The sequence below is a fragment of the Gopherus flavomarginatus genome, chromosome 15 (genome assembly GCF_025201925.1).
Source record: "Gopherus flavomarginatus isolate rGopFla2 chromosome 15, rGopFla2.mat.asm, whole genome shotgun sequence".
Classification (NCBI taxonomy): Eukaryota; Metazoa; Chordata; order Testudines; family Testudinidae; genus Gopherus; species Gopherus flavomarginatus.
In genome coordinates this window covers 28367419-28393958 of record NC_066631.1, presented here as the reverse complement: position 1 = coordinate 28393958, position 26540 = coordinate 28367419, and the positions used below count along the sequence as shown (strand labels likewise).

The 26540-nt window shown below is 45.9% G+C and overlaps 2 protein-coding genes across 4 annotated transcripts in view; both read left to right on the top strand.

Moving 5' to 3' along the window:
• The first annotated feature begins 2623 nt into the window (after nt 1–2623).
• On the top strand, nt 2624–7966 carry ERP29 (endoplasmic reticulum protein 29). The gene is made up of 3 exons (XM_050924269.1): nt 2624–2899; nt 5567–5705; nt 6920–7966. The coding sequence occupies exons 1-3, from the start codon at nt 2771–2773 to the stop codon at nt 7420–7422; spliced, it is 771 nt and encodes a 256-aa protein (XP_050780226.1). The 5' UTR covers nt 2624–2770; the 3' UTR covers nt 7423–7966.
• Nucleotides 7967–9249: 1283 nt separating this feature from the next.
• TMEM116 (transmembrane protein 116) overlaps nt 9250–26540 on the top strand; it is a 31932-nt gene continuing 14641 nt past the window's right edge. The window contains exons 1-5 of one of the 3 annotated variants that reach the window (XM_050924267.1): nt 9250–9493; nt 14961–15007; nt 15253–15316; nt 18995–19126; nt 26403–26507. In XM_050924267.1, the coding sequence (XP_050780224.1) occupies nt 14994–15007; nt 15253–15316; nt 18995–19126; nt 26403–26507 (315 nt within the window). In that variant the 5' untranslated portion in view covers nt 9250–9493; nt 14961–14993. Of the gene's footprint in view, nt 9494–14258; nt 14360–14960; nt 15008–15252; nt 15317–18994; nt 19127–22234; nt 22625–26402; nt 26508–26540 lie in introns of those variants that run through there. The other 2 variants (XM_050924266.1, XM_050924268.1) reach the window with 2 other exon arrangements.

Genomic DNA, 26540 nt, shown 5'->3' with positions numbered 1-26540 from the left:
TTAGTTTTGCTGCCTTTCATTTTCTGTCTGGATCTTTGGAAATAGTTGAAGTCCTTCTCTTCACTATTTTGCTTTATAATGCTAATCTCCCATCAAACTCAGAGCCAGATGCTCCCTTTATTGCATGAAGGGGAGTAAAAGTTGCCTGAAAACAGAATGGGGGGAGGGAAAACAAGCTTTGTGCAAAATAAGGAAATGGTTTGCTGGCAGGAGTGGAATTGGGAAGCAGATGTTCTGTGACATGTTCATATGGCAGTGTGTTGAAGAAACTTTCATTGTCAGTTTATGCTTTACTCGCACCCCACCCAAGTTTTTAAAGACAAGTAAAGGAAGAAGTAGGAACTTGCAGTATGATGCAGCCAGTGGAATTATGATAGAGTAGCCCTGGCATCAGGGACAGCTTGAACAACAATATGTGGCATCTGGAAGTCGGTATCACTGCCCACCATATGGCTGGCAGTGCCCTGTCCACTCCAACACGCAATACACTGATAGAAGCAATATGCCCTTCTTTCCTCAAGCCATGTCTTGTGCTGCTTTCTTTCTTTCCGTACAGAGATCTGATTCTTGCACACTCAGAACTTAATCTTGAGTTTACCATCTCCATTTACTCTCTTAAATGTTATGTGAACACAGTGACGTTGAAAGTTGCCAGAGTCTAGTTACTGTACCAGCAGCAGTATGACCAGTTTCCCATAAACCCCATGCCTCTGGATGCAAGTCAACCCTGATGTGGAGGGGATCAGGTATGGTTAATTAGTTACTATCCTCTGGTGAACCATTCGCTCTGATAAAAGGACATATTTGAGGTAACAGTTACACTTGTTAAACCTTTCTCCTCATTCGTGTTTAGAAATGTACCACTTGAAACTGAAACCTGTTTAACAGAAACTTCTACACATTAATTCCTTGCTGACCTGCTGTCAGTTCTTTTTGTTTTAAATGCTACAATATTTGTGGATAAGAACACAGAAATTCATTAACAATACGTTTCCCTTTGTGTGTGTGTGTGTCTGTGTGTGTCTGTGTGTGTCTGTGTGTTTAGTGACTCTAAAGCTGCACTACCAAAGTTTTAGAAAAGTTTAACTGAGTAGAAGCAAAGAAAGGTATCTGAATTATATATACATAGGGTGACCAAATGGCTCGATACTGGGATCCTCCTGATATTAAGGGCTTTGTCTTACATATGCAACTATACCCATCCACCCACCTATGTAAAAAAAAAAAAAAAATCACACTTGCTATCTGGTCACTTTATGCACACAGAACAGAACAACCCTAATTACCCAAATAGCTCAAGGGCCATTTCTGAAATGTGGCTCAACTTAAATAAGGCTATAGTGGCATTGCATTTTGTGTGCATGTCAGTTAAGTACATTTCACCCTATAGTATAAGAATCAGGTGCAGGAAAAGGTTCTTTCTCAGTGTAGATCTCCCATCTTAACAAGAGTGGTCTTACAGTGTTCTGTTTGCCATTATACAGACCCACTCTTCCATTCACAATTGTTTCACGGTCCTGTGGCAACTACTGCCATTGCCTATATAGAAAAGCAATAAATTATTTATGTTTCAGCTATTTATAATACAATGTACTAGCTGGAAACTAGGAGAGGAGCCTGCACCAGGTAACCAGACCCCTCTCCACACATCAGCAAGCAATTCCCCTATGCTGGTCTCTGTACCGTAATTTAGGAATGGCTGTTCTAAGGTTTTGTTTTGTTTTACTCTAGAGAATTTTAGCCAAAAAATTCCCTCTGGTACTTATGCCCAGCTCAGCTGCACAGGTGGGGAGCGTGGGTTTAGACGAAATTCTGACATGGTGCTGTTTTTTATCACGTCTGCTAAGGCACTGCTTTACTTAACATAATAAAAATGCCCAAAGATGCTGTACTCTTGTTTTCCTGGTGCAGCCCAACCGGTGGTAGGGTAAGCACTGAGTGAGGGTGGTTTACTGGGGTTTGTTATTGTTTTGGTGCATGGGAGGGAGGATGTCTTTTGCTAAAATTCCCTACCAGTGAGCCAGCCTTGCCCTCACTTATGATTAAGCTATAACCACTGTTTAAGTTACAGCTAGGGGCTCAGCTGCTCTCTCTCTCACACACACACACAGTTTTGTTTGTGCTTTCTACTGCACTGAGGAGGCTCCTAGCTCTGGAACGCCTTCTCCGGTAGTGGAATGGATCACAGATCGGTGCGCTCCTTTAATTACCCAAACAATAACTCAGAACTACTCTGGACTGATGGGGGGACTGGTCCGAATCCATTCAGTAAGAGATTTCCAGGGACCAACCAGATCATCCACAAATGTAGTGAAGAGATTTTGCAGCTGGCTAAACCGAGGCTACCTTTGAATAGCCCCTGCTCTGGGACTGAGCATGTCCTCACACATGCCCAGCTGGACGACACAGACTAGGCTTACGAATTAATTTTTAACAAGGGGGACGTGGGGGCTTCATGCAGCTGCTTGTGCCCTTGGCCAGCCAGAAAGAGCCAACGACCAGTGGAGCAAAGCAGAGAGGGGAAGGACAGCTACTAAGGGGGTTGTGCAACGGAGGCGCTGGCTTTTCGGAACAGCGTGGAGTGAGGAGTTTGCTCTGTGGCCCACGGGCAGCCCCAGCCCGCCCCTTTTCTCGGTTGCTCCGTTCCCCGGGGGCTGTGTTAGCATTGGGCTCTAGAGCTGCAGCTCTTCCTGCGGGGGGAGCCAGTGACAACGGGTCGGGTCACGTGACCCACGCAAAGCAAGTCCTCTCCATCTAGATCCTTCTCAACATGGCTTTTGTTAGCAGCGCTGTGCCGGTCTCCTCCCTGCTGCTCTGCTGGCTTTCCCTCGCCTGGGAGAGCAGCAGCGCCTTGCACACCAAGGGCTCCCTGCCCCTGGATGTCATCACCTTCTACAAGGTAAGGGGGGGGCTGCTGATTGCATGTACCTGTCTGGCCGTCCCTTCTCCCCCCGCCTGCACGCTGCGGCTCGGAGACACTGGCTGTTGGGGCGGGGAAGGACCAGAAAGCTACGGGCCTTTTGAGCTCGCTGGATCGAAAATACATTTCAGCTCCAGCGCAGGTCCCGGGCGGCTGCAACAGGAACGGGCCGTGAGCGCCGGGCTTTTCAAGGGGATTTTTGGAAAGGGTTGGTGGGTAGGTAGAAGAGAGAGAGTGTCTCCTCCCCCCCCCCCGGCTCTGATATGGGTCAGCCTCGGGCACTTCGCGGGTGCGATAGCACGGCGGCGCGCTCAGCGCTGCCGGGCTCAGCTCACGGCAGGAACAAATATGGCGCAAGGGCCATTTTCAGAAGCCGCAGGCTGCCTGGCGCTGGGGAATGGCTCGAGCGTTGGCCCCTGGACCACGGTGGCCAATGGGGAAGGGGCAGAGGAGAGGCGGTCTCAGCAGCTGGCCAATCACAGGAGTCCAAGTGTCTCAGCTGCACCGCGAACGGAGGTGAAGGTTTTCGCCAAGGCTGCGGTGCAGTGTGATCACCTGTGGGAGAAGGGGCATCGCTCCTGGCAGGGCAGGCGGTGTCCTGCGCACCTCGGAGCTCTACTACTGTAGCATTTCCTTTCTCTGTCTGCAGCAGGTGTTCGATTGCCGCATCCGTCAGGTTTCCTTCCAGCCACAGGCTACTGCCCTCTCACACTCCTGCTGGGGCAGCACATGCCCTTCCACAAAGGCAGTGCAGGGCACCTCCGCCTAGCCTACACTAAGCACTTCTGAACAGCCAGAGCAGTCGGTGTCCAGCCCCAGCCGGGCTCCTAGCATTTCATGGGCATGGGCGACATTCCCACAAGAGAGAAAATCCAGAAACACCCTCTTCTATACCCATATACAACAGCCACACTAGATGGTATTTTCTCCTGTCTGTGAGCCTCTCACTCTTACTGATGCTTCTTAGCAGCCTGCAGATGGGCTATGCAATCTGCCCCTGAGTTCCCTAGACAAATCAGTACAGATTATTTTTTTCCAAGTAAGGAAAGGCAAGTAGTTTACACACCAAATTTAAACCAAGTAGAAATGGAAATACCTTCCTGATTTTTTTTCCATTTCATTAACAGAGTGTACTTTTGTTATGTAAAGATTTAGGTTTCTAGCACTGCAAGATGATGTTTAAGCACAAGAGCCAGGTTTTAGAAATAGGAAGGAAAATTGGTCAGAAATAGAAGAAATCGGAGTGAGAAGTGGGAGTGAAGAACACCAGCTAGATCGAGTCAGCTGTCATGGGTCAGGCTCCTAATCCACACCGGAGAAGGGGTACTAGGCACCTACTTCAGTCCATGCAGTCATAACACTGAATCAATATCAGCTTATTTAACTTGTTTCTCAAAGTATGTAAGGAAGCATTCACCCTAAGCAAGTACTGTGGTAGGGGCAGTGACTGCACATGGCTGGAGGTTCTCTTTTCTTATGACAAAAATAATGAGGTGGCCTTGTGGCACCTTAGAGACTAACACATTTTTTTGGCATATAGTTTGTAAGGTGCCACAAGGACACCTCATTGTTTTTGCTGATACAGACTAACACGGCTGCCACTCTGAAACCTTTTCTTATTACAGTTCATCTCATCCACTTGAAATTAATCTCCACTTTGATAGACCAGTTTTGGTGTATTTGCATTCTGGGACTCCTTAAGCACTTGTTCCATAGCATCTTTTGCTAGGAGCAAGGACTTTGGGGTAATTTCCAAATGTGAAGCACTACATTATGGGATGGAACTAAAAAGACTGGCTGACTGGTGGACCTACAGTATTTGCGATTTTCAGACATACTGAGGAGGGGGAGGAAAGTAACTGCCAACTACACTAGTTATTAGGACCAGAATTAAAGACTTTGTTCCAGGTATTGCATATGTTACTACGAATGCTTATAAAATGCCTGGGATGGCATTGGTGGGGAGCAATTACTGGAATCTCAAAACATTCCTGGCAAGAATTTGCTGCACTATCTTCCCACTTAGCATAGAAAGGGCCAAGACGTGTCAGGTGTAGACACAAACCAAGTTTTGACGGAAAGCAAACAAGTCTATTTCCAAGCTGACCTCAAAGAGCCAGTGTGTTTGGTGCCAGCCTGACAAGGCCAGTTTCACTGTCCAAGCAGTGAAACTAAAAGCCAATAGCGCAAATGATGGCATGTTAATAAGATTCTTTTCAAAAACTTTCACTTTAGCAATCTAAGGTGCTTCTGTTTGCTGAGCAACACTTTTTACTTCACTTCCAAATTTTTCACTTATTTAAAATAATGTTAGTCCTACTGCTGAATTCAGCAGTCACATTTTATTTGGCCTAAAATCCTACTTGTATTACTCACTTGAGATGTCCCCCTGAGATCAGCTGGGGCCGATTCTACTCTCTAGGTCAGTGGAGCTCCCTACCAGTAAGGTGAGCAGAATTTGGCCCATTATGTCAATCAGAATTTGACTTCAGATAAGCAAAATGAAAGTAAAATCTTTCAGAGTATAATTACAAGCCATTTTAACAAAATACTGAAGTATACAATTTAGAATTCCTGTAATTGTATATTGCATGTTTATGAAGTATTCAATAATTCCTCCATTAATCTTTGTTTTTCTTGTACTAGGTGATTCCAAAGAATAAGTTTGTCCTGGTGAAATTTGACACCCAGTATCCTTATGGTGAGAAGCAAGATGAATACAAAAAGCTAGCAGAAAGCTCAGCTTCCAGCGAAGATCTGCTTATAGCTGAAGTGGGAATATCAGGTGAGCTGTAAACAGACTAATATAATATCATCTGTGGGGGGAAGAACGAAACGGCACAACTCGACCTCTTACCTACTGTGAAATGTCACCCAGCTCTCTGCGTTAGCTGGGTTTTGGGTGTAGCTGGTATGCTGAGAGGTCATAGAGGAATTAGGATGGCCCAGCATGACATTGGGAACCTAAGAATAAATGATTGAAAAGTTCATTTTTAGTTACTGATATATTGAATGCCCCCTTAGCCTGGTTGGTAGTGGAGCTTGCTGCCCTCGCAGCCTCATGTGAAGTGGGAGCAGGAGTGCTGGATATCCCCAACGCCCGTGGGCCAGTTTGTGAAGCCTCTCAGCACAGCTATGGAATTAAAGTTGATTTGCAGTTCCTCTTGGCCCACTTCTATGGAATATGCCTTATGAGGCATAATTATGGTCACAAGAAACAAGCGTTACATTGTTGATTCACTCTAGGGAGCATTGCTATTCATTGCTGAGGTTATGATAGAGGTGTCGGCATCATAACTGGCACCAATTGACGTCGCTATGGTAATCTCAAGAGAAGAGCCAAGGCTTATATAAGCAATGAAGACTGAATTGCCATCACCCCTGCTGCTGCCTGTTCTGTAAACAAAGGATTTAGACCTCTACAGACTGCCCAGGTGGCATACATCACAAGGCATTGAAGTCTACCTAAACACAAACTCTTTATACCTTAGTAGAATATCTGAAATCCATATAGTCATATTCCAGCTTCAGGAATTCACATGGGGTTTCTGTTTCTTCAGATGTCATTTTACAGATTTGCTTGGCATACAGCATATTCTCAATAAGTGTCTGCAGGGACATCAGCTAGAAATTATAATGAGTATTATCAGTCTATATGCTTCAGGCTACAAGCTAATCTGATGGGGATCAGGAAGGAATCATTCCATCCCACACCACATTCAAGAGACAAAATCAGTGACAGAGTAAAGCAAGGTTAAACACATACATTATGGGGGATTTGCACCTTCCTCTGAAGCAGTCAATAATGGTTACTCTTGCAAGTGGACTTGCTGGACATTTTGGTTGTTCCATCCTATGGCAATTCCTAGTAGAGAGAGAGTGCTAGCAGAGTTGTAATTACAAACAAACATGAATTGCTTTGGAGAAGAAAGGATCCTACTTACTGATTTTGCTCTGATTAATGCACTGATCCTTTTCCTGTTTTGTTTCTGTTCCCAGATTATGGTGATAAACTGAACACAGAGTTGGGTGAGAAATACAAGCTGGATAAGGACAGCTATCCTATTTTTTACTTGTTCCAGGATGGGGACTTTGACAATCCCTTACCTTACAGTGGCCAAATAAAAGCCAGTGCTATTCAGCGCTGGCTGAAGAGTAAAGGCATCTATCTGGGAATGCCAGGTTGCCTACAAGAATATGACATCCTGGCAGGCAAATTTGTGAGCACCACTAAAGAGTTAGAGCGTCAAGCTCTTCTCAAACAGGGGCAGGACAGTTTAGCAAAAGCCAAGGAAACGGAGAAGAAACAGGCTGAGCAGTACTTGAAAATCATGAGTAAAATCCTGGAGCAAGGAGAGGAGTTTGCTGCTAATGAAGTTGTCCGGATCACAAAACTGCTAGAGAAGAACAAAATGAGTGATGGGAAGAAGGAGGAGCTCCAGAAAAGCCTAAACATCCTTGCCTCTTTTCAAAAGAAGAATAGTGAAAAAGAAGAGCTTTAACTGGCTGGAGAACTTTGTACAAGCTGTGAAATACTGGCACAAGGTCCCATCCAGTTCTCCTTATGCAAGCAAACTTCCCTTTGACCTCCAGGGAGCAGCAAAATTCCTTCTAGTGTGCTTGGTGCTTTAGAAAACTCAGAGGAAGGCCTGTTGTCTTTGAAAAATGACAGTATTCTGTAGTATGGATTCAAACAATCACCTCTTAAAGTGAAACTGATTTGTATTAGTTGATAAATACTATTACGCACAGAAATACATTAAAAACAGATTTCAGGTTGCAAAGTCAAACACTCAGAAATTTTGGAAATAATATAATTAAGGTTGCCTCTGCAGAACTATCCCTCCACTGCACTGAATGGGGGTAGGAGTCATGTGGAAAAAATGTGATCACATGATTAAAGACTGTCCTAATGCACATGTACAATAGGGCTGAACGGAGGTTGTACAGTATCAGAGGGGTAGCTGTGTTACTCTGGATCTGTAAAAAAGGTATTTCCTAACTTTTGAGTATTTGGCTTTGCAATCTTAATAATCTTTTAATGTAGTTTTTGTGTATGTAATTTCCTAGATTTTTTTTTTAAAAAGCAAACTGAACAAGCAGAAATCCTACCATGTAGTGTTATATTGTCATACACATGGTTCAGCAGCAGGGTTGAAACCACTAAAACCACCACACAGACCTAGTAAGTGATAGCAATTTATGGGTTGTCATCTTCTATATGACCAGCACTAGAGGTGGAAGATACACTTTGCCAGTGAGTTTCATAGATATTTGTTGACAGCAAAGCATGCTGAGTGAGATTCAGAAATCTTAGGTTCTATCCTAGGCTCTGGAGGGAAGTACGGTAAGTGGGCACAGAACTTTTCTCCCCAAATTTCTCTCTTTCTGCCCCACCCATTTTTTTGTTACAGTCTCTGCTCTTCAGGCATCTCATCCCCATCTCAGTCCTTCCCCAGTAAGTCCTAGTTTTCTCCTGCACCCTAGCTTTTTCCTCAGATCTGTTTCTTCTCCATTTTCCCCCACCTCCTCTACACTGGTTCCTAGATCCAGTTTCCACAAGCACCTTGTCTGGTTTCTGTATCGCTCTGCTCCCTCACTCCCATCCCCAGCCAACTGACTTCTACTCACCAGCTCTCAATCTCAACCTACGCTCCTCCTCTAATTCCCAATCCCATCCTGGTGGCAGACTCTTGGAGCATTTCACATAAATGATCTCAGAAACTTAACATGGGCTAAACAACATTGTTTTGCAAGCCTTGTTCCGAAAAATGACACGGTTTTGTCTGAAATTTTCCAGAAGTCAGCCTGGAGGAGATGCCCACTGTGGAAAAGTTCAGCCCAAACGGTGAACATTTGGCAGAATTATAAGTGTATGCATTCTGCTGCCCTAGCAAGTGTTACTACTGCATGTGCTGTTCCCGTGGGAAGCTCAGGCAGCTGCTCTACGACACTAAATGCATTTGTACGAAGGGTTTAACACGGGGTCTGCAGAGGCCTAGGCACGCTACGCAGCGGGCTAATTGCAGTGGAGGCTTTGCTGCCTTTGGCGTGCAGGGGTGGGGGCAAAGAGTGAGCGTTGCTGGAAATAAAGCCTGTGCATTACTACTGCTACCTGAAACCTGTCTCCGTCCGCTGGCGCCCGCCGCCGCCTCCCAGTCCCTGCGCGGCACCCGTAGAACCGCCGAGAGCAGGCGCGCGACGCAGCAAACGCCTGGGGGTCGCGAGCCGGGGGGGGGAGTAACCCCGTCCCGGGCTCTGCCCAGCGCCTCATCCGAACGTCGGCCCCGGCCAGCCACCTCCCTCCGGGGGACAGGGCTCCCTCAGGGCCCGGGAGCCCCCACCTAGCACTGCCCAAGCCGCGGGGAGGGGCCCCTGCCGGGCTCCGGGGAGACTCGCCCGGGCCCACGGCCGCTGAGCCGCCCCCAACGACGCGCCTCGGACCGCGCAGCCTGAGGCGCCGGCACCAACGGCCCCGCGCGCGCCAGTCGGACCCCGCCCACCCTGGGGCTGCCGGGTGCACGCGCGTGTGCGAGACCCGCCCAGCGCGTGACGTCAGCGAGCAACGAGGAGGTAACGTCAACTGGAGGGGAGGGGCTTGCCTAGGGGCGCAGTAACGCATGGGGAAGCTAAGCAGGGGCTGTTGGGTGTAGCCAAGTAATGGGTGACCCGGCCGTGGGGCTCAAGGAGGTTGGAAATCAGGCCTGTGTTGTGCAGCCCGCGGCTGTAAGTGCTCAGGGATTTAAGATTGATCTAGAGTAACCACAAATCAATGGCGTTACTCCAGATCCTCAGTGGCATGAATGAGATCAGAATCTGGTCCATAGTTTGTCCTGTAAAAACAGCCAGCCCATCTCTTTTTTTTAAATCTCTTCCTCTGATGAATAAAACTCCATTACAAAAAACACTTCTTTCAAGGGGACCCCAACCTGGCCTCCACTTCTTGGGAGTTGTAGTGCAAACTTCCCCCTCAATGCTGCAGCGCCATTGCAGCGTGACCATGCCTGGAGGCGAGAGGACAATGATTACTGACATCATACGGAGTCCTAGCTGTTCGCAGTGTACTTTACAAATCATGTTAAAAAGAGGTGTCCTGCCTTGAAGAGTTTACAGTGCAAGGCAGAAAGAAACAACATAATGGAGAAAAGTTCACTCACTTTTCATATTACCAGAAAGACAGGATGTTGTGTGTTAACACTGTTTCGTATAATTGCATGTAAGATGATGAAACTTTCCAGTCTTTACTTTCATGCCTCACCTGTACCTATGTTCAGTGATCCTAAATCGTACCCCAAAAACCTGTAGTGTCTGATAATTTTATCTCATTGGATGATCCCTCAGCATATAGCAGAATCTTCTGGCCACCTGTCCAATTTGCATTCTTTTAATATTATTTTGATTCCATGGTATCACCCCCAAAAACTCTACTTATGTAATGAACAATAATGGAGACAAAGGACACTCCTGTCTAGCAACTCTTCATAATACAAGGGGCCAACAAAAATGAGTCACTTGAACTTTCACCAAAGGAATAAAGTAAAAGGTTTTATTAGCTGTTTAAATTGTCCCAGAGCTCAAAGTGCATGAGTACAAATGACAGATAGCCTTGTTTCCCTCTAGCGGCTTTTCTGCCTCTAATGATAGGGCAGACACTGGTTCATTCATTTCCTGTGAGTCCCACAAGACATGTATTCATCTCTATAAGCCAACTGTAGCTGGTCTCCAGCATAAACCCACAGTGACCATCAGGTGTATAGTGAACACTCTGGTAATGCATTAAGCCCAGACATCATCCTTTCTATTACCTTTTATAAACAATATTGCCAGAAGTACTGCCCCGATAGTTTGTGCATTATTTAAATAAAATGGATTATTGCATTGGTGATCTGAGTCTGAATTTCACTACTCTCAAGAGGAGCATATCTATCTGCCTATCTCTGTGCACTCATCACCATGGTATCATAGCCAATGATTGAGTGTGTGAATGTCGGTGTGTATCTGCCTCTAGGTGTGTTTAAGTATCAGAGGGCTAGCCGTGTTAGTCTGGATCTGTAAAAGCAGCAAAGAGTCCTGTGGCACCTTATAGACTAACAGATGTTTTGGAGCATGAGCTTTCGTGGGTGAATACCCACTTGTCAGATGCATGTCACAAAGTGGGTATTCACATGCATCTGACAAAGTCGGTATTCACCTACGAAAGCTCATGCTCCAAAACATCTGTTAGTCTATAAGGTGCCACAGGACTCTTTGCTGCTTTTAGGTGTGTTTAAATGTGTTTGTCAGTGGTATTTGCAAATTCCAAAGACTTCTAGTAAATCTCCCCTCCATAACTATCCTTACCTTACTGGAGAGTCCTCATTTTTCTCTATAAAAAGGATATGAAATTTTAAAAGTATTTGTTTTGGATTTCAACATCCTCTTGCAGTGTTTGCAGCCCAAACACTGCAGCACTGTGTTAGGGCATGAAAGCCACTAACTAAAACTGACTACTGAGTGAAATACAAAAATTGATCAAACAGCATAAACAGTGAAAAGTAAATGGTATTTTAAATGTTACTTCAGCATTAGTAAACTTCAACGTGACTGGGAACATAGATCATGATTTGTTTAAAAGTTTTGTGGTGACTCACTTGTGGAACATTAATCATAACTTTCCACAAGCACAATAAAGCATTATCATTCTTGAGTTCTGACTTATATAAACACTGCATGGTCAACAAAAGCTTTCTTTTTAGCTGTGATATCTGCAACTACAAGTCTCAGTTACTTTTCTTTTCTTTTTAATCGCTGGAATTTTCTTTGCCTGGCTAGTAACCCATTCCCTCTTTAGTATAAATTATGCATGTTCCAGCTTGGGAAAGGAAAACTGGTCCAATAAATATGATCTGATGTTATTGACTATGTTATCATTGTATGATAGAATCTGGTAAACTCAGATTGCTAAATGTAGAGGAAAGATGACTCAGAATATTGGTAATGGGATCTGGAATCTTTCTATTGGTAATTTTCTGGTCACCCTCCATCCTCATTCATCATGTTTACTATGGTTGGGCTGACTGTTCCGTCCTATTCTCACTAGGTGAAACTCACTCCTGTGCAGAGAAACAGCACAAGGCCTGTGCACTCTTTATTGAGTGACCAGATGTCCTGATTTTATAGGGACAGTCCCGATATTTGGGGCTTTTTCTTATATAGGTGCCAATTACCCCCCACTCCCTGTCCCGATTTTTCATACTTACTATCTGGTCACCCTAACTGTTTATATCCCATGGAACCACTAAAGGATTTAAATGGGGCACAGGGCCTTGTGCTGGCCTTCTGCCCAGAGTGAATGTCACTCTCGGTGTTTTCCATAGCTCCATATTCATTATGAAAAATCATTCTGTTTGTTGTGCCTTGTACCTTTATTCTTCCATTATACAGATTAGGTGAGGACACTTGTGGGAATTTCAGTTATGGATGAGCTGTTTTGTACCTCTTCTCTATCCCATTAAAGCATCCACCTAAATCCACGTGATAATGCTCTGCTCTTCCCTATCTTAGGTGCTTTTGATCCAGATTCCTACTAATTAAACAAGCCTGACAGCTGACCAATGGCAGGCAAAGCTAAGAGTCCACTGAGTGACTCTGTACATCCTATATACATATTCTGTAAACACAAAATAGGCCTGGTCTACACTACCACTCACCTTGGTATAACTTCTGTCGCTCAAGGGTGTAAATAAGCCACCCTCGACCCACGTAAGTTACACCCAAGTGCTATATTGGGGGGAGAGCTTCTCCCGCCAGCCTAGCTACCACCTCTCATGGAGATGGATTTATCATGCCGATGGGAGAACAGAATAAATGCACTACAGTGGCGCAACTGTGCCGATGTACCACTTCTGGTAGACTAGCCCTTAGTAACTACCGCCCAGCTCTCTTGCAGTGCTGACTTGTGAGCACAACAGTCCTATAAAGAAGGTGTAAAATCTAAACAGCCCTGGAAATGGTCATAAATGCCACTTGTCCTGTGGTAGAAGTAGGATTTAAACCAAGCGAGACAAAATATAATTCATGTTTTGGGGGAAGTGCTGGCCAGGTCAGCCTTGCTTCAGATTGACCCAGGCTGCCATAAAGGAAATTGGGAGCTGTGGAAGTACTGAGGGCCAGATCCTCAAAGGTCTTATTCCCAGTGGCAGTTATCCTGAGTTGGGCCTATGCCACCACACCAATGACCAAGGGTGTCCTGATGTCCCGAGTTATCACCATTATTTACTATTTATATCTCAGGAATGCCAGGAGATTCCAGTCAGGCTGGACACATTGGAAAACACGGCGCTTACAATTTAAGGAGCCCCATTAGATGTATTTCTAGCAATCCCCCTCATCTCCCAGTTCAGAGGAATTTCCACATGTTGAAGCTCGCATCATTTCCATTTCCTTATGGGGAACTTTCTACTCCATTATCATCATTCCTTTTCCTCAGCTGAGTAAAGCAGCCTGCTTGGATTTTAACCTCTTCTTCTCCCCAGAGCTCTCAACATCCCTGGGTAGATTCAATTCCAGGAGCATTTTTCCACACTCCAGTCTGCTCTGTTTTGGTTTCTCCCCTAGTGCAGTTGCTAGAGCCTGCCAATGACATCTCCTGACTTCCCCTCAACTTGAACTGCACTGAAGGGCCCAGTTTGCTGAGTAACTTCTGTGCCTTTGTGACGTGATGGGCCTGATCCTGCCCATTTTCAGAGCAAGGTGCAGGAGGCCACCTTTTCACAAAGCCTTCCTTGAATAACACAGGCTGCGGAACAACGGGCGTCATCAGTGCCCCCGGGGAGTTGAGGGCGGGGAGGGAAATGGACACAATAGGATGCAAGGGAAGGGCAGAGGAAAGGAGAAGGGGGAAGTTTCTCCAGACACACCAGTGACCTGGCTACTGCAGTGACAGCTGCATGAGAAATACAACAGGGGGTCGCATATGTTAAAGGGCGATTCCCCTCGCTGCTCAGTCAGCAAACCCGCTCCCCGGGGCGAGCGAGCCCCCGGGCTGCGCACACCGCTCGGCCAGACCCGCCAGGTGACGCGGAGTTTCCAGGGGCGCTGGTTGCAGCTCAGGGGGAGTTTTGCCAGAGGCAGGAGCGAGGTGCAGGGTCCCTGCGAGGCAGACGGGAGCAGGGTAAAGTCGGAGCCGATCCTGCTTCTGCCCCGTCTCTTCTCCGCCCTCCCTCCCTTTCGCATCCCCCGTCCCTAGCCCCGGCCGGGTGCCCCCGCTGGCGGGGGGTGGCCGTGCCCAGCGGCCCCGGGGCGGGGGCAGGAACAGCCGGGCCGGGAGGAGGAGCCGGGCAGCGGCTCCCGGCAGGAGCGCAGAGCTCAGTGTCCCGGGGAAGGGGCTGCCGGCGCCCGATGGCCCTCGCAGCGCAGGCGGCCGGGCTCAATGTCACCCGGCTGGACGGGGACTGGCAGGTGAGTGAGCGGGCGAGTCCTGGCCGGGGACTGCAGATCGGGAGCCCCCCGGGAGCAGGGCCAGCTCCCGCGGCCCAGCCCGCCCAGTGCGTTCCCTGGATCTCACCATCTGCCCAGCCCGTCTCTGCCCCCATCCTTCCAGGCGCCCCTCTGAGTGACCTAGCCGCCGCGATCCAATCCGCCTTCCCCTCGGTCACCTCTTAGCTCCCTCTCTGGCTTCACCTCTCTGCTATCACCCTTCTTTCTCCTCCCCGAGTCTCTCTCCATCTTCTCCAGGCTTCCCCCTGCGCTCCTGTCTCTATCAGTTCAGCTAAGCTCGCCTCTCCGTGATGCCAGGGCACCGTGCATAACCCAAACTCTCAGTGCAGGAAACCTGCTAGAGCGAAATCTTGGGTAAATGCTGCCTGGCTCTCTCAGCTTTAAGGTGCAAACATGGCTTTGAGTTTTCTCCTAGGCATCTCAGCGTTTGCACTGCTCGCTGTACGCAACTGTGATCGAGTTTAGACAACTATTTAGCCGTTTTTTATTACGGATAAAAAATGAGGTTGCAGAGCATGTTTACAGCTGCACTTACCCATCTGCATTTTTATATTTCCCCCAGGTTTACTCTGCTATAAAATGGATACAGTTTGTCATGGCCACTTTAAGGTACAGTCTATTGTTTTAAACTAGTAAGCAAATGTCAGGAATGGCAGCCTTCCCTGCACCTTTCCTGGAGGTTTACTGCTCCCTTTAAATCTCTTTAATTGGAACTCAAGAAAGTAATTTATTATTAATTATTGTTTTATTATTAGTAAGATTATAAAAAGCGAATAGCAGCCCACTATAAACAGGTCAAGTGAAACAAGATCCAAAGTAACGTTTTCCAACCAACCTGCTCTTTATTTTCTCAGTGTTATAGGTTCCAGCTCAATCATTGCCTATGCTGTCTTTCAAAATGTAGTGAGATCCCCAGAGGTAAGGATTCTGCCTTTCAGTTTTTAAGTTTGAATGTTTGTTACCCTGAGGATAAATCATATTTTATGTAACAAAACAGATGTGTTGGCATAAGTTTTCCACTAGGAAGGCTTCAAATTTTTAGGCACATTCTCTTTTTATTATTAACAGAGTAAACCAACGGTTTAATGCTACCGGGCAGATGAATCAACAAACCATGGGCATATTTTGCTGTATTTATATACTGCTTCATGAAGTTCATATGCCATCAGTGTTTTTTTAATCCTTCCCCATTACATGTGTATAAGTTAAATTGTGCCCGTGTGGTCTAAGTCAAGAACTCCTTAGTTCCAATTCTTGCTCTGACACTGACTCTTTCTGGGCCTTGGGACAGTCACTTCATCTCTCAGACTGAGTGTTCCAGTCTGTTAAATGGAAACAAGAATAAAATTTCAGGAGATGGAAGAGAAGAGGTTGTGAGGATTAATAATTTATAGATGCACTGCAAAGGTTACAAGGGCTGAGTATTATTGAGTCATATTCTGCATTCAGATACCCACATTCAACTCCCATTGACTTTAGTGGGGACTGTGCACCTCTGTTCGTGCTCTGTTTGAGAGCACAAATTGACCAAATATAATTACATATAAAGCTATAAGCATTATCCTAACTGCAGCTGAATGAATGATTCACAACAAATAATGTTTTCATTGAATTTCATCTGTATTTCTGGTGATTAGCAGACACCCTTAGATTTATTCATGATTCCAAAAGATGCATTAATTTACGCTTAGCATTTCTCCCAAATATGAATGGCCCCCAAATATTTGCTGCAAATATTTGAGATTCACATGGTTTAGTTGATTACGTATGTCACATGGTGTCTCTTTTCCCTGACTGGATGACCTGTAGAGCTAACCAATAAAATGTAAATAGCAAATGTTCCAATCAGAAATAATTTAAAAATCACTTTCAATCAAAATGTGTGAATAACATTTGCTTTTCACAAGACTGCGCTAATAAGACTCAAGAACTTCAATGTTTATGGAAAGGTGAGGGAGGCTGAATAGTAATTTTCTATCATAAATTAGGTGAGCAGTACTTCTAAACTTGTATTCTGTTATAATAATATCAAACTTTTCTATTTCTGTATCTTCCTTATCTCCAAAGCATGTCACATGTTATGGGTCCCACACACCCAAAACTCCCATGGAACACAGTGTGTGTGGGCCAAGGAGTCCATTGCAAACTGACAGGACTTATTCTGACAAAATGGGGGACTTTTGTCCACAGAGAGAAGACAGGGCCTCAGTGTTTAAGATCTCCTAGAAAGAGCCCACCCAATACACAGAGTAAACTTCCTGGAACTCCATTGATTTACCTTGGAAGAATGAGGGCTGGGTCACCCCTGCTAGGATTTGAGGAAGTGGCTCTAGGTAGCCCAGGTATTTCAACCTGGATGTCTAGAGGTGATTAGACCATCCCATCTGTGTCAGAAAGTGTCTTATTTCAAGAACTGCGAGGGAGCTAGTTTGGTTACATAAGAACACAGCACTGGTAGGCTTTGAGACTTGTATTCTGCCTAGAATGGTAGTTGATTCTGATGCTTCAGAGGAAGCTGAGTACCTCAATACGCTCCCACTCCTAGTCACACCCACCATGCACCTGACCAGTTATGCAACTCTGTAAATGAAGGGCATAGGCTAAATGCTTCCTGATGCTTGCTATGATCAGATTATTCCCTGACGCATGATATTTAAAGAGTAACATTTTTAAAAGAAAGGTTTATTTCCCAGTTATTGAGAAGTACGGGAATCATAGGTACTTGTCTTTCCACACTAGAACTTGCAGCTGAATGCCTAATTGTTGAAACGTATTTTCTGGATCTACAGAATCCAGAAAACTCTCAGCATTAACTAAACCATGTTTAAGGCATGACATGTTAATGAAAGAATTTCCCAGTTTGTGATAAAGAAAAAACAGAGTGACTAAAAAATATAAACAGGGTCTAACCCTGGAGCACTTGTGAATGCGCCATAGAAGATACAAGGATTTCTTATGCAAGCAGATGTGCTTCAAAGAGTCCCCAGCCCAATCTGAACATACATAATAATGGCTACGCATTTTGTCCAGCTAACCAGCAGTTTTAAACCATTAAATTTCTTTACATTTCCTTCCTCCAGTTTATAAATAATTTGGCTTTTCTTCCTGAAAGAACTGGCTTGCCTTCCACTTTAACAACAGCGTCACCTAGTCCTCCAACTTCCTTATATATGCCTGTACCTAAATAACCCACTAGATAAACAGTTGGGTTTCACTATGCTTGCACAGACCTGCATCACCTGTTCACTCGTTACAACTGATCATCCACCTTCTTCCAGGGTTGTTTGTTTTGAATATACTCATAGTGACAACCATGCAGAAAATTCTAGTCTGCTGTATACCCACTGCTTGGTTCTGCATGGAGAAATGTGTGCAAGTGTTTTAAAAAATGTTTTAAAAGGGATTAATAAATACAATGAACCCGATGACGGAAACTAGCTCAAGATATGCAAGTTAGCAATAAAAGGTTTGATTCACTGATTTACTTGGGTGACAGGTAATGTATGGTGCTAATAAAAATAAAGATCTTGAGACAGACATTTGGTTTCTCAGACACTGTATAAAATGGAGGTGCTTAGAGTGCCCACTGAAGGAAAAATATGCCCTAGAAAGAGCTGAAACAGAATCCATTCCCACTCTCTATCTGTAACTACAGAATAAGGACAAAACAACCTGCTGGCAAATTTTTATTGTTGTTGAACTAACTACATCAACAAGCCATTACTCTTCATCTATCAGGAAAGAGAAAAGTTCAAGCAAATATTGTGATAATGCACATTTATTTTTAATTAAAGGACAATGGTTAAATTCAGCCCACAATGTAGGTTCTATAAAATAAATAATGTTTCCCAAAGCAAAGACCTATATAAATGTTTGCATGTTTTGTTTAGTTTTAAAAATTTCTATAGAAAAAAGGCTAAATTTTTCACTCCTGGATGCTGAAAGTTAGGCACTGAAATCCACATTTAGGCACCTAGATAACTGGCCTGGTTTTCAGGGTGGCTTACCACCCATAGCTCCCACAGTCAATGAAAACGTGGTCATCATTTTTAAACAAGTAAATATTTCCCTGCAGTGTTTACAACTCAAATGCAGTGGTCTTGTGCCAGTGCTTGAGAACTTGAAATTGGCTAGAAACTGACCACAAGCTAATTAAAGTGGTATTCCATTTTCCAAGCTGTGCTATGTAGGCGGGAAACAAATACACCCATAGACAGAAAAATGTAGGATTTTTCAAAATACTTGAGCGTTTGCCACCATGGATGTTACTAATAATGCAGCGAAGGAAATCTATTTTATTAAATCATAGGATTTTGAATCTTCAGAGCCAGATTTGGTGCAGCTGTCAGGTTCTTGGGCAGTTGCTAATGTGGCCTTGGCCAATGATCATTAAATCTTGGTGTTCCTTGTGTAAACATCTCCTGAGTGCACAGATCAGTCCAGTTTCCTTGTGTGGGGATAGCAGCATTCTTAGGCTGGCTTGGCATGAAAGTATATCAGGAAAAGGAGGGTGAAAATGAAACCCTTGTTTTAGCTGACCATTGTGGGACTGTGTACAATATTCACCAAGCCAAATGATCGCTTCAACTTTTCTAGGTGCGCCCTCTGTTCTACCTGAGCCTCTCCGACCTGTTTCTGGGGATGTGCTGGCTCATTGGGGTGCTTCTCTATACCACGCCAACCACAAATCAAGATGTTGTCTGCTATAATCTTCAAACAACTGGTCAGGTGAGTAACTCTGGGTTATCAGTTTGTGATGTGATGTTGCTTTGCACAGAATTATGTCATGAAGTGGTCTAGCGGTCAGAACACAGGACTGGGAGTTAGGCAGCCCTGGGCTCTGATCCTGGCTCTGACACTGACTTGCTGATTGACCTTAATAGGTAAGATCTCTGTGTCTTATCTGTAAAATGAGGATAATTGTACAGACCTACCTTAGCAAGGTAAAGTCTGTTAGAGACAGAGAGTAACTTTAGGGTTGCTATGGGGAGTGTTCATTAAATGAGTTGGTCTCATCTCTTGTTGAGCAGGTACCCAAGGCTATCTCTGTGACTAATGTACTGCTGTATTTCCACACTCCTTCCTGTAAAAGAACAAACAAACTCTGATATTCCCCTTGGGCCCACCCCTGTAAATCTTACTCCCATGAGTAGTCCCCATGGGATCTGCTCCTGTTACCCTTATACCAATAGTCTTCCAAGCAGTCCCATTGGATTACTCTGTGGGCTGCTGTGCTCGTGGTAAGATCAGCCTGATGCCCTGAAGGTCAGCTGTGTGTCCTGTTCTGTGCTGAATTCATGTGCAGGGGCCTCAGTGAAGTGGAATAATTTTCCTGACATTTCTTTTTGTCTCATTGGGTTGCCGCTGCATCATTAGGGTTTCCTCCTGTCAAAGTCGATTTGTAGATGTCTGAAGCATGCTAGGTAATGACTGCAGGGAGAGGAAATGTGTGAGGGGTTGCAAACGGGACACTGTGGCAGTAGGAATGGCTCAGTGCAGAAACCCATTACCCTACAATGGCTATAGGGCTTTGGAATGGCTTGTACTGTAAGGAAGGGAGAATATTTCGGAAGCTATTTGCATTTAGGACTTTGGGGCTATTTAAAGCAGGCCAAATTAAAAATGAACTGTATTCTGGGCCGAAGGAGCTTAGCTGGGAAATAAAGTGAAGCCTCTTAGCATGACAAACCCTGCCTCTGCCTTCATGGCCAGGGAAGTCCCCAGATGCAGAGGAGCTGATGTGCTTCCACTCCATGGAGTGGAGGGGATGCAAAGATTTGGGTAGCTGCACATGGGGTGCTCACACCTATGTGCCAGAGACCCCATTCTATGGGAGCCACCAGCACACTGGATTTGGGACTGGAGAAGGGGAAGGACTGGTTGATCTGTCACTTCATAGATCCAGGCCATTCACCCAGTGGAGAGGGAGCATGCTGGCTGTGAAGGCCACTGTACTCGAGAGGCAGGAGTGGTGGTCATGAAGTTGCTTCACTGCCTGGGATTGATAAATTCTTCCTCTCTGCCCCCTGAGGAGCTCCCAGTTCTCAGCCTGGCTTATGTCAGCATTAATCCAAAGAATTTCACATACAATAACTAAGTCTCACACTGGTCCAGAAATCTCTACACTGTGTGCAGATTCCATCAGTAATTGATGGAAATCAATTTACCCATCACTCCAATGTGGTGGAATATGGTAGCTGGTTCACAGCACATAGCAATGCATGGCCATAGAAGTAAGGTGAGAAGTGAAGAGAACTGATATCCCATTGAAACTACAGGGAGAATTTAGAGAGGCAGCTTTTAATTACTTGAACTATTACCACCACCACTCTTACAGGTAATGCCATGGGCTCTCTGGCTACAAGCAGCCAGGAGCTCAGTTTTATGTCTAATTTGGAATATTATCTCAAGTAGTCGGCTTTAAAAAAACAACCTACGAAGGCTGAAAACTCTAAAGCTACTGTTTGGTCATCATCCCCAGTAGTGTCCATTAGAGTGAGGTCCCCCTCTGGGTGTGCACCCTTGAACAGGACAAGACAACGTACTGAGGAGCACACTGTAGGGTGCAGTGTGACATTGGCCCCTGGGGTGGTGGAGGTTTTCTCTTCTTTAATTCCTATATTGCAGTCCAGACTTGAATCAGGTTTGTTCTGGTGTGTAGGCCACACATTTCCATGCAGGCTACCAGGAAACCTCCCACCCCACTCTGTCAAGCCAAGCTGGTGGGAGCTGGAAATGGCTTTTTGCATGTTGTAGAGAGGGCAGGAAGGTAACTTAATGTACAACATGTGAGAGCGCTCAGATTGTTTTGTGTTTGGTCGTCGGGTTACTGTGGCGTAGTTTTGTGTTGGGTTTTTTTAAACATCAGTACACATGGGTAATTCCTATTACTCATGACACCAAGTACTGTACTTAGGTAGCAGCTATTCCATTTGGAGCTTATCTCTGATCTCTCTAGCTCTTCTTATGCTGCTATAAAAACAATGATACACATACCCCTTAAGCCTCGAGGTACGAAACAAACGGTTTGTATGTAATTCAGCCATTAGGGAAGACATGGCAATGATCCCTTGGCAATGAGGGGAAGTCTATTTGGGGGTTATACAAGGAGAATGAGCTGGGGAAGAGAAGTGAATATATGGGAAGATTCACGAGGCGTGTGGCTGCAGGGAGCTTGCAGGACAGAAGTCACTTCACAGGCCACATATGCAAGTTTGCCATTGGAATACTATCATGAGGCCATGGTTCTTATTGGTCAGACATGGCTCAAGGAGGTCAGGGGATTATTAGGGTGACCAGATCACTCAGGTGAAATATCGGGATAGCGGGGGAGACGCAGAGCAAAAAAAAAAGAAAAAAACAGCTGCTGGAGCTCCACGCCTCGTGCCCGCTGCACCAGCTTGCCTCCGCTCCGTCTCCACCTCCCACCTCCCTCCAGCACTTGCGCCCCCATACAGCTGATCAGCGCAAGCCTGGGAGGGAGTAGGGAGGAGGAGGAATGCGGTCTGCTTGGGGAAGAGGCTGGGCCAGAGTGGCTGGATTTGGGGAAGGATCCAATGGGGGAAGGAGGAGGCGGAGTTGGGGGGGCGCAAGCCCCTCCGGGCTCCGCTCCGTCTGTGAGCGGAGGCAAAAATATTGGGACAATTTGCATCCCAACCGAAGGTAGGTCGGTACGCAGGACAAATAAGCAAATATCAGGACAGTCCTGATAAAATCGGGATGTCTGGTCACCCTAGATTTGGTTGTCGTGGCACATACTTCTCTGGGGAGTGACAATATCTGCCATTTGTCTGGTTCTGTTTACTCCAGACTACTTTGGGAAAGGTTGGAATGCATGTTGGCCTGGTGTCAGAGCGCTGTAGTGTGTCACAGGAGATGTGGGTTTGGCAATGACTTCAGAGATGCCGCCCTTCTTGACCGAAGTGCAGTGAAGGAGACTGTGTGCTCGAGGCAATGCTCTGTCACCACTGAATTCAGGGGACAGCACACTCTGCTTCCCCGGTTTATGGCAAAGCAGCTTGGGGGCATCTGCAAGAGGCTGGAGGAAACGGAGCCTAAAAGGGTAGCTGCAAAATGAGGGAACTTGTCTTTCCTTTGGTGCATAAAGTCTTGGCTGCTGCTGGAGGCAGGACACTGGACTACACGGACCTGCAAGGTACAGCGTGTCCTGTGTCCCTATGGGAGAGACCCATCAGCACCTGCCTTTGTCCCAACCTAGAGACAGCAGTAAGTGAGCTCCTGTTGAGATGTTTATGCTACCGCTGCCGGCTCCTGAATGCAGTGTGTGTGAGTGAATCCCTTACCCTGATCTCTCATGGTTACACAAACACATATAGCCAGTGAAGTGGGCCACAGGGGACTCACTAGCCCCCCAGACTGTTCCCAGGTAAGGACAAAGGCAGTCCCTCTCTGATGTAAGGGTGCTAGGTCTGGCAGATCCAACTTGCACTCTGGCAAGATCCTTTTCTGTTATTTGCTCTAGGACAGAATTAAAATAACTTGAGTGCTTACCATAGCAACGCCGGCCTCACGTGGGACTTGTGATAAGATACAGGGCGGGGAGGAGGCGGGGTGAGAACTCAGGCACAGGTTGAGACAGGTTGAGCAGCACCTCAGCAAGCCACATGTGAGCTGTAAACTAGTTAAATGAATAAACCTCTTCCCATCCCCACCTTCCGTGTCCTGGGCTCAAGAATCTCACAGATGCTGCATTTCATAGACGTGCAGCAAATAACAATGACATTCCTTCTGTCGGAATGTTCCTTCGGGCACTGATTAATGTTTGTAAAGTGCCACGAGGGGCTGGAGGTGGGCACAAGCCTGTTATTTATTACTGTTCTTAGATTAAGTTCAAAGGGAAAGCAGTGCAAGGTCCCTTCTGCTGCCCCACCATGTGATATGGAGGGATGACCTCAAGAGGAAAGAAGGCAGTTTAGACTGCCTGGTGCATTCAGTCTTTGGCATCTCTGCTGAGAACCAGGAGCTCAGTTAGTGCCAGTTGTGGTGGTGGTTTGTGCTGTGTGGACACTAACGCCAGACTGAGACTGCACACACTTCATCATATCAACCACTGAACAGTTGTCAGATGGTGACAACATTTTCAGTCATGACTAACCTGTACTGGATTCTTCATTTTTCAGTGGTGCTCATCACTCTGAGGCCCTGGCCCTCAAATGTTTTGCCACTTAACTCCCATGGATTTCAATGGGAGATAGGTACTTAAGTACCTTTGAGGTTTTAGGCCTGAGCTCCTCAAACATTAATAGTTTTCCCTCCCAACTTTCCGTGAGATAAAAAAGTATTATCCCCCATTGTCCCTGTTTATGTTTTCTGACAAAGACAAGCATCATAATTCCACTCTGCTTTATCAATGGGGCTCATAGAATTTCTACTACTTTCTTCAGTGGAAGACAAAACTATGATTTGTTCATCCCTGCCATAACTCCACTGCAGTCCTTGGAGTTACAATTGGGATCAATGGGTGATTCACCAGAGATGAGTTTGGCCCAAGCTTTTCTTGTCTCTTCCTTGACAATTTCCTCCACTTCAGTCCCTAGCACTTAGCTGAACAAATGACATTAAAAAGTAACATATTTTCTCCTCTGCTGGCCCTTTCCGGTCATAACCCTTGATTTCATGCTACAAAACAGAGAGGATGACATGCTATAATTACGCACTTCATCCACAGTTTCCCCAATTAAATTCTAATGACCTAATAACATCCTGGTAGATTCCACTCTGTTTGGCTCGCACAATGGAAAATCGCAAAATTATTATAAGTAGCGACTGGAGAGGGATAAACAAAGGGCTCCTGCTTTCTCCTACGCTCCAGCTTTATTCCTGTATGCCAGGTTCTGATGGGGACCATGGCCTCTGGCCTGCAGGATTATCCCCAATGCCAGAAGCTGAGGATAGGGAGCTAGGAGAGCAGGGCTGTTTCCTGGTTCTACCAGTGACTCTATGAGAAGCCTTGGCTAAGTGTGTGTGCCTTAGTGCCCTCATCTGTATGATGGGGTAATAACATTGACCTAGCTCTCGGGGGCTGGTAAGAAGTAAAATGGGTTATGTTTGTAGAGTGCTTTGAGAGCCTCTCATGGAAGGGCAATGGTTCCTTATTAAAAATCCTATAATGAGCCGGAGAGTCATTGCAACATACCTTACTGCAAAGCAATCGTCACTTCTCTTGACCTTCTTAGCAATGGCTAAGAACGTCTGTGGTCTCAGTGGGTATGTCTGCACAGCAAAGGAAAAAAACATGGCTGGCCCATGCCAGCTGACTCTGGCTCGCGGGGCTAAGGCTGCGGAGCTGTTTTATTGTGGTGTAGACTTCCAGGTTCAGGGTCTGACTGCCACCCCACAGGGTCCTAGAACCTGTTCCACAGTTCAAGCTTAGACATCTACACAGCAATGAAACAGCCTTAAATCCAGAGCCCCACACACCTGAGTCGATTGGGCCAGTTGTGAGTGACTAGTTGCTGTGTAGACATATCCAGTGAAGCAAGAAATGCAGTGTCTCTTACCTCATCAGTAGTCTCCCATGATGAGGTGACATGAGGATTGCCAATGGGTGACACCAGGATTGACACTGAGTCCTCTTCACTTCAGTCAAGCAAGAGGTAGCCAATCCAGATGAAGGATTTTCTCACCCAGTTCCTCCTCCCACTCTACCATGCATGCTCATGCTTCCCTAGTTGAGAATTTCCAGGAAAAAAAATGGTGGTTCACCTACACTAGTCAGACACCCAGTCACTTGTCTGAACTTGGTTGCCACTGGGGTGTACTGGATGGGCACCCATCCAGACATTGCCATGTCACAGCAAACAATGTATGAGAAATTTCTTTTTTCAGTTGCCCAGAACTTCCTCAAACAAATTCTTTTTGTGTTCAGATTTTCTATGCTTGGTCTTAGTCCAAAGATGGTTCTCAGAGCTGGCAGGGCTGGAAAACACCTCAGACCAAATAGCTCTAGATTTCTTATTTCTCTCTCACGCGTTCTCATTGCTGCTGTCTTCCTTAAATGCACTATGGTTTGTTATTCTCACCAATTCAAGGGAAGCCGACAGTGTGGCCAGATCATCATAATGGAAGCAAATTTAGCTGCAGAGTCTGTGTTGTCTCCTGAGAGAGACAGCACAGAGTGAACAGCCTATGGGCATGAGGACCAAGATAGCTTTAAGCCATCTTTGGACCATCTTGATTTTGGACTGCTGTGGGGAGTCAGACTGGTCCCTGACGTAACCACTGGGGGCTTCTCTAATTTAAGGCAGCGTTCCCAAAGTTGCCTATGAGCTGTGCCATGGTGCTGGATGCTATGGGCACGCTCCCTTCTGATCCCAGCTCCATCCCCAGCCATATTTGCCGACTCCATGGGCTGGAGCACCCACAGAAAAAATATAGTGGGTGTTCAGCATGATCAGCTGTTCAGCTGTGTTCAGAAAGTGCTGGGGGAGGGAGAGGAGCAGGAGCAGGAAGAGGCAGAGTGAGGGCTTGGTGGAAGGGATGGAGTGGGGCCATGGTGGGAAGAGGCGAGGCCTGGGAAAAAGTGGGGGTCACTCACCCCCTGGGAAAAGAGGAAGTCGGTGCCTATGCCCACAGGTTAGTCCCTTCGCTGGGGCCTGTGAAGGAGGCAGTGCTGGGTTGCCTACTTCAGCCCTATGCTGCTCCAGGAAATTCTCCCCCAGCCCTTTGTGTCTCCTTTACTGCTGCTGGAGCAGCATACGAGCTCAGGAGATGGACCAGAATCAGCCTCTTAATTTTTGGCGTGTCCTGATTTCTGTATCTAGCTCGCCAGGCATTTCTGCCATACTCAGGACGATGACAGCTGACCACCTACTGGGTGCTTTATATTTCACCTTTAACACTCTCTCGGGGCTCGTTTTTATAGCTTATACAGTGTCGTTTTGTCAAGTGCTCTGGGTTTGTTGGAGATGAAAGGAGCTAAGGTCCTATAGAAAGTACAAATGATTACGGATGGCATAAAATAAGGCCTGTTTTTATTTTTCAGATATTTTATGTAGCCTCTTTTCTGTACACTGTCAACTATACCTGGCATCTGTACATGGATTTAAAGGTGAAATACAATCAGAACCTGTACAGCATGTCCGCTCTGGTGAGTGCCACTTTGGCAGTTTTTCATATTGTT

Bases quoted from the DNA above. Each gene is read 5' to 3' on its own strand.
- ERP29 (XM_050924269.1), top strand. From the start codon at position 2,771: ATGGCTTTTGTTAGCAGCGCTGTGCCGGTCTCCTCCCTGCTGCTCTGC. The intron at 2,900-5,566 runs GTAAGGGGGGGG...TTCTTGTACTAG, and splicing joins ATGTCATCACCTTCTACAAG to GTGATTCCAAAGAATAAGTT. The intron at 5,706-6,919 runs GTGAGCTGTAAA...TTCTGTTCCCAG, and splicing joins AGCTGAAGTGGGAATATCAG to ATTATGGTGATAAACTGAAC.